This window comes from Cololabis saira, chromosome 2, assembly GCF_033807715.1.
Source record: "Cololabis saira isolate AMF1-May2022 chromosome 2, fColSai1.1, whole genome shotgun sequence".
Taxonomy (NCBI): Eukaryota; Metazoa; Chordata; class Actinopteri; order Beloniformes; family Belonidae; genus Cololabis; species Cololabis saira.
Window position 1 is genome coordinate 862,804 of NC_084588.1, and position 12,368 is coordinate 875,171.

General features: G+C 43.4%; 1 protein-coding gene across 7 annotated transcripts in view; it reads right to left on the minus strand.

Moving 5' to 3' along the window:
* Positions 1-12,368, minus strand: part of celf1 (cugbp, Elav-like family member 1) — a 148,602-nt gene that overhangs the window by 93,369 nt on the left and 42,865 nt on the right. For all 7 annotated transcript variants that reach the window (XM_061735647.1, XM_061735633.1, XM_061735675.1 and 4 more), the window contains one exon: positions 8,012-8,094. In XM_061735647.1, coding sequence (XP_061591631.1) covers positions 8,012-8,094 — 83 coding nt within the window. The remainder of the gene's footprint in view (positions 1-8,011; positions 8,095-12,368) is intronic.

Genomic DNA, 12,368 nt, shown 5'->3' on the forward strand with positions numbered 1-12,368 from the left:
CCAGTGTCTCATACGTTCAGAGACCGTGGCGTTCAAAGTGCGAAAGTGAAAGGCCACTGAAACAAAACACAAAGTTTTTCATCAAACATATCCACTCAAGTCTGAACTGAAGTCACAGAAAAATAAACTGACCATCTTAAAACATCCTGCCCATGTTTGGGTCCAGATACAGCTGTGAAGCAGCTTTCTCCACAGTGAACATAATTAAAACTAAATATCGTTTCAGGCTCATCAATGAGCACCTCCACATGCATATGAGAACCTGACACCATCCAGCCCAGATTTAAAGTCCTGACAGAAGAAATTAGAGCTCAGTTCTCTCACTGAACGACAGAAAGTGGGGGCATAAGATTATAAGAGGGGAAGAAAGAAAAACTGCAAAACTGTTAAATTGTTAAGATGTGTTTATATTAATTTAGTATAAAAATGTGTTGAGACAATTAATAAAGAAAAGGGGAAATTCAAACTGCTGGTAGAGAAATAAAATAAGATAGCATTTGAAAAATAAAATAAAATCTACTTTATTTTTAAGAGAAAAAAATATGTTTAATTCAAGTTAAACATGTTAATTGGCAAATATGTACTTTTTTTAATATAACAGTCAGATGCAGATGTTGATACAACTATGAGGCTACTTGAATATATATACACACACACACACACACACACACACACACACACACACACACACACACACACACACATATATATATATATATATATATTATGATGTTCTGGACCTTCGCTTGAGTAAATTTTCTCTAAATGGACCTCTTAAAGTTTTAGTTGAATACCCCTGCTATAGAGTGTTTATATTTAATGGGCCCCGGGCCACTCTGTACTGAAAAAATTGGGCCCCAAGGTCAGAAAGGTTAAGAACCCCTGCTATAGACCTCCCTGAGCTGACTTCACTCGTCAATAGAGCTAAGTCAACCACATGTATGTTAGACCCCATCCCGACTCCACTATTCAAAAATGTTTTTTCTCTTATTGGTGGGACAATACTGGACCAGATCAACTTATCCCTAAACTTAGGATATGTACCACAGGTTTTCAAAGTTGCAGTAATTAAACCTTTACTTAAAAAAACCTTCTCTTGACCCAGACACCTTAGCTAATTATAGACCAATTTCCAACCTTCCATTTGTATCTAAAATTCTGGAAAAGGCAGTTTCAAGCCAATTATGTGACTATTTGTATAGAAATGATCTGTTTGAAGTCTTTCAGTCAGGGTTCAGAATGCATCATAGCACAGAGACAGCCCTGGTTCGAGTCACAAATGACCTTCTTATGGCCTCAGATAAGGGATTAGTGTCCATACTGGTTCTACTGGACATCAGATAAGGGACTAGTGTCCATACTGGTTCTACTGGACCTCAGATAAGGGACTAGTGTCCATACTGGTTCTACTGGACCTCAGATAAGGGACTAGTGTCCATACTGGTTCTACTGGACCTCAGTGCTGCTTTTGACACTGTAAATCATGTTTTGTTTTTTTTTGTCTGCACACATAATGATTAATACCATGCTGGTAAGAACCTAAGGCATATATATGTGCATTGTTAATATAAAATACATATGATATTTTTTTTTTTAATATGACACATATAATTATCTTATTAATATATATACATATATACGCATACATACGCATACACAATACATATACACATTTTTTTTTTTGGGGGGCGGGGGGGTGACATCCTATGCTAATCCAGGATGTGAGAACACACATGGAGGCGCATGTCAAGCACTGGAAATCTGCAGAAAAAAAAAAACAGAACACACACGAAACAGGCACGGAACCGGCAGAAACATGAGCAGCAACTGTCCCAGCTCCGAGACCCAATCGCAACTAAGCTAAGCTACCGCGATTAACTAACCCCCAATGTCTGTGTGGCTATGTGTGTGTGTGTGTGTGTGTGTGTGTGTGTGTGTGTGTGTGTGTGTGTGTGTGTATACAGATGGTCGGAGTTTCATGCGACGCCACTCACGCGTCGCTGTTGCTTGCTGGCACTGATTGGTATTCCTGTCATGGCGCTAGTACGAGCCGGCTGCCGGTCCGCTGCTCTGCGTGTGAATGAGAATGTATGTTGTGGTCGCTGTGCTGGCAGATCTGATTACCAGAAGAAAATAGTCTACTCTAGAGGGAGTCTTTTAGCTCTGAGGAGGACTAAAACGGACTTTCGCCACGTTATACCCGGAGAGTTGAGGAGGAGATACCGGGGTGCCGGGGCGAAGCGTAGGGCTAAAGCAACAGCGAGGAAACAACAACAACGCTACAAGCCACCGATTCCGACGGTACTGGTGGGGAACGTAAACGCTCTGCCAAACAAAATGGACGAGTTAACGGCACTTATCAAGAACCAACGGACTTAATACCGAGAGAGCTGCTTAATAATTCTAACAGAGACTTGGGTAACTGCCCATACACCTGATGCTAACGTGGATCTACCCGTCTTCACTACGGTGAAGGCAGACCGAGACTCCGTCACCTGCGGTAAGAGTAAAGGAGGGGGCCTGGTGTTGTATGTAAACAACAGATGGAGTAACCCTGGACACTGCAGTGTTAAATCTGTCATATGCTGTCGTGACTGTGAGCTGCTAGCCGTTAGCCTAAGACCATACTACTTACCGAGGGAGTTCACGCAGGTGATCGTGGTCTGTGTTTACATTCCTCCGAGGGCCGACGTGGAGGCGGCGCTTGAAGCAGTACACTGCACCACCGCAGGGTTACAGACGCAACACCCAGAGACTCTGGTCATCATCTCAGGGGACTTCAATCACGTCACCCTGGACTCCACTCTGCCGGCCATGCGTGGACTGTCCCACCCGGAAGAACAGGACCATTGACCTGCTCTTCGCCAATGTGAGGGATGCCTACTCGGCCACGCCCCTCCCTCCCCTCGGGAAGTCCGACCACAACCTCATCCATCTGCAGCCCAGGTACACACCATTGGTGAGGAGGCAGCCACACGCATTGTCAGGAGGTGGACACCTTGAGAGGACTGGTATTGCACCGCCTGAGGTCACAGGTGCAGCAGACCCAGGATCCACTCCAGTTCGCCTACAAGGAGAGGATAGGAGTGGAGGATGCTGTCCTCTACGTTCTCCATCGAACACACTCCTACCTCGATTCGGGAGGCTGCGCTGTGAGGATTCTTTTTTTCGACTTCTCAAGCGCATTTAACACCATTCAGCCCCCACGACTGCAGGAAAAACTGTCTACCATGCAGGTGGACCCCCTCCTCATCTCCTGAATCTCTGACTACCTGACCGACAGACCACAATTTGTAAGGATCGGTAGCAGTATCCCCAGCACCATCACCAGCAGCACCGGAGCTCCGCAGGGGACCGTGCTGTCCTCCCTCCAACACAACTCGGAACTCTGCCACATTCAGAAGTTCCCGGACGACACAGCAGTTGTAGCATGTATCAGGAAGAACGAGGAGGGGGAATACAGGGAGCTAGTGAGCGACTTTGTGGGGTGGTGCCAGGAGAACCAGCTGCTCCTGAACACCTCCAAAACAAAGGAGATTGTGATGGACTTCAGGCGCCAGCCCCCTGCCCCACTCCCTGTCTGCATCAAGGGTGAGGAGGTCGAGATTGTGCCCTTCCACAAATACCTTGGACTCATACTGGATAATAAACTGGACTGGACTCAGAACATTGATCACCCCTACAAGAAGGGCCAGAGCAGGCTTTACTTCTTGCGGAGGCTGGCATCATTTAACATCTGCACCAAGCTCCTACAGATGTTTTACAACTCTGTAGTGGCTAGTGTGCTGTCTTATGCTGTGTCTTGCTGGGGTGGCAGTGGCAGCAAAAGAAACATCCAGAGGCTGAACAAGCTCATCAAGAAGGCAGGCTCAGTGGTGGGCCTGAAGCTGGACTCTGTTGAGGAGGTAACGGAGCAGAGGTCACTCACCAGACTCAAGGCAATTATGAACAATGCTACCCATCCACTGAGCTATGTCTTCAACCAGCAGAGGAGCACCATCAGCAACAGACTACGATCACTGAACTCCTCAACAACAAGACATACAAAGTCGTTTGTCCCCCGAGCCATCAGGCTGCACAACACCCTGAGTGGGAGGAAGAGGCGGGAGGGGGAGTAGGAGTAGCAGGAGTCAAGCGGGTGTGGGGGGAATCTCTCCAAGGCAGAAGTGCTGGAACACTTCTGTCCTCATTGTCGCTGTTTCTGTTGTGGTGTGTTGTTTTACCTGTCCTTGCCTTTGTCCCCAAATCGGTTCTCCCTCCTGTCATTAGTTTTTATTTATTTTAGATATGTATGTTTTATCATACTATTTGTGTGTGTGACTGATTCTGTGAGCAGTTGACCACTCTGAATTTCCTTCAGGATTAATAAAGTACATCTATCTATCTATCAATATATCATTCTCACGTGATCTCACGTGTGAATCACGTCTCTTGTTCGAGGGGGGAGGGGGGGGGGGGGGTCATCAGAGGCTGCAGTGTAGCCAAACAACCACCAGGGGGCATCTGTGAGCAGGAGGATACCGCTCATAGCCGACAGCAGCAGGGAGCCAAAACACTATATTTAGATATTTAGATATTTAGTTGTTGCTTTTACTGTTATATTTATTATTATTACTATTATATCTATTTTACTTCTTTCTCATTTTTTTTTCTTCTTTTATCTCATCATCTTATTAATGTAGAAGGAGACAAAATAAGCTCAGGCTTTCAGTTGACCCATTTATTATTATTATAATTATTTTTTTGTTAGTAGGACACATGTAAACAATATTGAAAAAAACCACCAAAATAAATACAGTCATTAATTCATTCAGGGAAATACAATAACTACAGTAGGACAGATTGTGACTGGCGCTTATTCCACTACTCTTCTGAGTGCCTTTGTCAGCTCTGCATAATTTTTCTCAATTGGTTTAGCTGGCGTGACTATATTTTTCAAAAGTCTGTAGGCATCCGCTCCGATAACCGTAAGGAACACACTGACCATCTTTTCTGTCTCCACATCATTTGCAATCATCCATTGTTCCAGTCTCTCCAGGTAGGATTCAAAATCTTCCTTACCCTCCTTGTACTCAGATATACTGCCAATCTGGAACATTGCTTCTCTTTGTTGTTAGCTTAGCAGTCACGTTAGCGTTTTACCTCATTTTGTTAGCCACTCAAAAAGTGCTACAAATGTCCGTTCCTGTGATCTGCCAGTTGCAACATTTATGTCGCCCGTCTACAGGGATTATATCTCCTTATTTCTTCTCTGTAATCCCATCCTCTTCGCCAAAATGTAATATCTTGTAGTGGAAATAATCAAATAAACGGAGACCAACAAGGGCCGGGTTTCCCAGATCCAACCTCTCTTAAGGATTTAAGAGAGGTTCAAAGAAGGTTTCAACTAAGAAGGTACCCTAAGATACGGGTGTTTCCCAGATGACTTCTTAACACCGTCCTTTAGTTTCGCTCTTTCAGAAGCTCTTTGGAGGAGCTGTCCGGTTCTGAAACCAAATCAATCGATGCCAGGCAAATCGATCACCGATCACTATCAGCGCATTTTCACACGCAGCACTGCTACCTGACGCACTTATTCCCTGCTGCCTGTGCGTTATAATGAAAAAATAAGATATAAGATAATAAGATGATAAATATAATTCAACGACCCTTTTTCATGATGAAAACAAGACTGCAACTAAATAAAAAGTAGTCTTGGTAAGAGAGAATAATGAGGAAATGTATTGTTTTCCATGTTAGCACGTATTCCACTGCTCTTCTGAGCCGCTGCATCCCGACTCGCGCTGTAGCGTCTTTTTATCCTAAACCCCGCGGTGCAGGTGTGTTTTTTTAAGAGAAGAAAATAGTTATGGGTCGTTGTCTTCGCTCTTCTTTCTTCTGGGCAAAAAGATTCTTATAAACCGACATGCCACCATTGGTTATTATATCTGAGACTGTAATGAACGATTCATTCATCAAAGGCTCCTGTTCTTCAGCTGCTGCTGATGCTCATTGGCCGTTCTCAGCTTGTTGCTAAGCAACCAACGTTATTGATACAGGAAGTGAAGAAGTGGGGAGACTGTTTAGAATGCAGAACACGATGCACAATGCAAATCCATACAGAACCTGCTGAAATGAAGGCTAGAGGGGCATTTACTGTGTTACAAACATAAAGGTCCCAGTGGAAACACAACACATACAACCAACATTGGCCAGTAGATGGCAGCCCTAAGTTATAAATCATTCCCAATACACTACACTTTTCACCTCCAGAACACTCATTAACAAGCTCCCCTTCAAGATAACGCTTACTCCAATAGGGCTTGGTCGTCTTGACGCCATCACCTGGCGGAGCCGTCATACTGGATGCTACCTTAGCTGCTCTTCGGACCACTGCGCACTGTGTACAGACGTGCTCCCTCTTCGTTTTGTCTTAGCCTACCGGTACTTGTAATCGTTACTTTACCTTATTCTGTAAACCATGGTAACCCGTTGCCGTGTTGTAGCTGCAGCAGCTCCACACATTGCTAAGATTGCTAATGGTTTAACTTTTCACCGCTTTCCTGCTCGGAGTCAGAACCACGGAGACAAGTATCTGAGATAACAGAGTAAAAGAGTCGTCGGCTCGGTTGGATCGCGGCTGTAAGACGACCAAGCATAACCTTCCACAGTAAACCACAAACAAACACTCACACAGACCGGGGTCGGATCATTCACACGGGTTTTATTCCCACTTCTCCAGCTAAACGCAGTTGCTGGCCAGCTCTCTGCGGTGCGATTAACCCCAATCTTCAGATAAAACTAGTTTGTTGAGGAAAAAATATTAACTCTATTTGTAGCTGCAGAGGAAAAAAATAATCCCACGAGGAAAACAAAAGTATTGCTCACGCCTCGGAGCCTCTTCCGCATAATATAGCAGTCAAAAAAGAAAAAAGTAAGAGTAATACAAAACATGTACTGTATGTTGTACTATTATACAAATTGATTGAAACACATGACGAGTCAAACATTTACCAAAGCAGCTGCCAAACATTCCTAAACAAGGTAGCCGAAGACGTGGGTTGTGCAGAACTGCGGCAGTAAATCCTTTCTAAAGAGTGGAGCTCCGACGAGGAGCTCCACTCTTTAGTAGGGATTTCATATGGATCCAAACCATTAATAATCCTTATACCGGTCCTTGGCTTCCTTGTTTAAGGTATCCCGGTAAATTCCAGTTCCTTTCCAGCAGTTTAACATCTTTTTTTTGCGTTCCGTCTGTTCACTTGGTGCTAGTACACTGCTGTTTGTTTACACTCATGAGGCTGCCAACACAGCCGCCGCGTCCCAGAATGCACCTTGGTGACCAAGCCCTATTCTCTTCCGATCCACATCATGATAAAACAGTTTGAATCCTGCCCCTAAGCTTATAGCCTTGCTACCTTTCCACTTGGTCTTCTAAACACAGAGAATATATACCTCCCTTCTCTGCATCATGTTAACCAACATTTTCCAGCCATAGTCCCTTCATTTTAAAGTCCCTACTCCCAGCCTTAGTGTCTTGCATTTCCTTCTTTCTCTCCATCTATGGACACACCTTCCTCCTCTCGTTCTTGAACTAACAGTAGCCCAATTTAAATTGACAGGTCAACAGCGCCAATGGTGGTCATTGTTAGTCCCAATCATGACTGATTCCGTATGTGGTCCATGGGTCTTGAGATTTGGATGTTTAGTTTGGCCTAAATTCTATGCAGGAGGCCCTTTCTGGCGCAACCCTCTGAATGTATCCCAGCTTGGAACTGGTTCAAAAAGACACTGGCTTGTGACCCCCTGAGGTGGCATTATAAACTCATATAGCGGGCTCACAGATATATATAATCTTAAACAACAGAATGTGTTACTAAATGATACCTTTGATTGTGACTTTTCTTATGTTCACACTCAAAATTCAAAGAAGCTTAATGCAGAAGGGGAAAACCCTAAGTTTTAACCATAACAAAGACGTCATAGCCTCCATAAGAAAGCATTAAGAGAACAGATAAAGAATGTCACCTACCCCAGGCAGAATCTTCATGTTGTGCAGAGCATTCTGTGCTTCTAAGGCGGATTTGCGAGTATAGTATGTTACAAAACAGCAGCCTGCCAAGGAATGAAAACAAAGTGAAGTCTTAACACAGCAGATTTGATTAGATTTGTATTCAATACCTCTTTCAATTTTTCCTATTTGTTTTATTGCAGCCGTTTGCTAAAATCATATAATTTCATTTTATTTCTCATTAATGTACATTCAGCACCCCATCTTGACAGAAAAAACAGAAATGTAGAAATTTGTGCAAATTTATTTAAAAAAACAAACTGAAATATCACATGGTCATAAGTATTCAGATCCTTTGCTCAGTGTTGCTTAGAAGCACCCTTTTGAGCTAGTACAGCCATGAGTCTTCTTAGGCATGATGCAAAAAGTTTTTTACACCTGGATTTGGGGATCCTCTGCCATTCTTTCTTGTAGATCCTCTCCAGTTCTGTCAGGTTGGATGCTGAATGTTGTTGGACAGTCATTTTCAAATCTGTTCAGAGATGCTCAATTGGGTTTAGGTCAGGGCTCTGGCTGGGCCAGTCAAGAATGGTCACAGAGTTGTTCCGAAGCCACCCTTTTGTTATTTTAGCTGTGTGCTTAGGGTCATTGTCTTTTTGGAAGGTAAACCTACAGCCCAGTCCGAAATCCCGTTTACTCTGGAAGAGGTTTTCTGCCAGGATATCTTTCCTTTCCTTCTTCTCCCACGATTACTCAGTTTGTCTGGACAGCCAGGTCTAGGAAGAGTTCTGGTCATCCCAAACTTCTTTCTTTCTTTTTTTAAGGATTATTGAGGCCACTGTGCTCTTAGGAACCTTGAGTGGTGCAGAAATTATTTTGTAACCTTGGCCAGATCTGTGCCTTTCCACAATTCTGTCTCTGAGCTCCTTGGGCAGTTCCTTCAACCTCATGATTCTCATTTGCTCTGACATGCACTGTGAGCTGTAAGGTCTTATATAGACAGGTGTGTGCCTTTCCTAATCAAGTGCAATCAGTTTAATTAAATCCATCTGGACTCTAATGAAGGAGCAGAACCATCTCAAGGAGGATCAGAAGAAATGGAAAGCATGTGAGTTAAATATCAGCGTCACAGCAAAGGGTCTGAATATTTATTACCATGTGATATTTCAGTTTTTCTTTTTTAATAAATTTGCAAAACATTTCTACATTTCTGTTTTTTCTGTCAAGATGGGGTGCTGAGTCTACATTAATGAGAAATAAAAATAACTTTTTTGATGTTAGAAAATGGCTGCAATGAAACAAAGTGGGGAAAATTTGAAGACATCTGAATACTTTCCATACCCACTGTACGTTGAAGGCCAAAAGACACTTTAATATGAAAAAGGGATGATATTATAAATACAACACTTAGGGCCTATTTTGTGACTGAATTCAGCAGATCAAACCTCTTACTCCCTGGCTTGTAGAGTGCAGACGTGTTTCTGCTTGCTCCTGTTGTTTACTGCTTTATTTGCTTAAAAATTATTATTTTAAAGCCTTCTACTTTTTCGTACCGTCTACTGTCTTGGGTATGATTGTATTCAAGTAAACTCAGACTTTTTCACAGCAGCACCTCACAGGCAGCAGTTACTCCATCAACTCCACCACGCCCCTTACCGCAGGCCTTGGGACCCACCTTCTGCATCTACACCCTCCAGAGGCACTTCACTGTCATTTTCATCTCCATTGTCACTCTTAAGACTTCCTGATCATCTTGAAAGCTTTGTGAAATCAGGAATGAAAAGGGTACCCCTCACGCCAGACATCCGAAGATCAAAGATTCTATCATCAAAGAAGAGTTGCAGCCCCCTCCCTCCTCGGCGTACTCCACCAGCCAAAGCTGTTATCTCCAACAATGTCAATAATCTTCAGAATCAGAATAAAACTTTATTGCCAAGTCAGACATAGTCAGACAAGAGAACTTGTTAACACCACTGGCACAATTTGTTACTACGGACACCATTTCTTGGAGGAAGGATGACACTGGTATGGATGAGGGAAAAAAAGGCATCTTCACACTGTGTATTAAATACACAGTGTCAAGGTGCAAAAAACACCTCAGCACAGAAAAGCAACATACAAACAGCAAAACAACATCACAAAGAAAAAGTGCATGGGTATGGCGGGTGGGAAAGTGGGGGGGGGGGGTTGGTCGCACAGCTTATCTCTTTAGCCACGTCCGGCAGCTCTGAGAGGGCCAGAACAGCTGTTGACAACTTACAAATTAGTCGATATGCCAGGTAACCGCCAGCTCCAAAAAGCAGAAATCCAGGTCCAGGTCACTAGACACCAGTCTCTGTGTTGTTAAACCCCATATTAACCAGAGGCCCAGGGAGGGAATGTTCTCTGCTAAAATAATGACTATTGTCAAACCACATAGATTAGATAGGTCCGGTCAAAGAAATCTTATCCATATCCCTTTTAAGAACACAGTATCCAGTTCAACTCTAGCTAATCTCAAGCAGGCAGTACTCAATGTCAGATCTTTAACAAACAAATGATTCTTAATTAATAGGTTTTTTTCCTCTCAAACTGAAATAACTGAAACATGTCTAGAAAAAAACAGATCTAAAGCAGTCCTGATTGAGTTTACTCCATCTCATTTCAATTTTGTGTCAGAATCACAACAAAACCAGAGGTGGGGGTGTTTGTGACACATTCCGTGACAATATACTCACCCACAAACTGTCATTTAGTTGTGTTTTTTTTGTCATTTGAGTATGTGTCATTCAAAATGGAGATTAAACAATATTTTTAATATTTATATCACCATTTACAAACCACAATGGAATTGTTGTATTGATCATTTTACTAATTTATTTTCATTTGTGTGCACTGATTTTGACCGTTAAGTCATAGCAGGGGACTTGAACATGCATGTATTTTTGTGTTAAAAGGAACCCTGGCTATTAAGACATGTAGTCCCTAATTAGCCACAATTGTTCTCTTATACTAAAATATGTTGTTAGAAACACATAAAATAATCTAATTGCTTTAAAAATCTACAATGTTTATCACATATTTTGACCTGCGGGAGGCGCCATGTTTTACCTGCGCAATGCATTCTGGGGGCGATGACGTAGTTCGGTGGCTCTGGGAAGATAAGCCCCGTTAGTTTAACTGGGACAGGTATCCAAAACATAGATGAGCAGCACTCTCCCGGCCGTGGAGGCTGACGAGGGAGCCCATAAGACGTCTCGGTTCAGGCAAACTGGATCAAAGTTCTGTGATGCACGGGAGATCTGCAAAAATGATCAAAGTCGTGCGCATCTTACCAGTGCATTAGGCTCCTGCGTAGACGGCGTAGGCTCCTGCGTAGACGGCGTAGGCTCCTGCGTAAACGGCGTAGGCTACGCCGTAGCCTGCGTAGCCTACGGCGTAGACGGCGTAGCCGGGGCTTTAGAGCCTGCAGCGCACCGCCATCCGCTCTCCGCTGTCGCCGCCGCCGGGATGGAGACGCCGGTGGGCAATATGCACGTTTGAGTGGGCATAGCCCACCCCTCTCCCCCCCTAAAACCGGCTTCGGTGCTGGGTGATGACAGACCAGAGGCTGAGGGGACTGGCCCGGGACTTTGACGAAACGGGAGGCGCAGACTTCGCGTCAAATAGGCAAGAACATCTTTATTTAATTTAATGACGCCAGATCTGGCTGGGGTTTTTATTGTAGCATCGGCTATCTGCAAGTTGAAACGTGTGGTCTGTTAGTTATCTGAGTTTTATGGTGTTTTTATAGTTCTTTATAGATCTGTGTTTCTGGTGCGCCGTCACCTGTTTAGCTGTGTTTTCATCTGTTTCTGGGTGTCAAAACAGTGGACTGGGGTTAGCAGGAGCCACCGTCTGACGTCACTACCCAGAATGTAAACAACAATGGCGACCTACTAGTTAAATTATATTTTCAAATTTTATAAAAACGAAGACATCAAAAAGGTTTTTTATATCACATTGTTATAATTGATACCAACATTTATCTTTTAAGACCTACATGTCTTAATAGCCAGGGTTCCTTTTAACAAATCTACATCTCCCACTGTTGCAAAAAAAAAACATGAAAAACAATAGACATCACACAGGACCCATGGTACCCAGGTCACTATCACTTCCATGTTCTGCTATCAGGCAAAAGATACAGAGCAATGAAAACTAAGACGAACCCGTTAAAAACTATTTTTAACTGAAAGCAATAATGACACTGAATTTAAAATTTAACTTTTCCTGGAATAACAAAAGTCTTCGTCATGACCCCATGTACAAAAAGATCTTCCCAACTTTACCAATTGCCTTATGGCTGCAGAGACCCTTCAAGGTCACTCAGCCTCAGATCCGAGAACGCTATTAACCC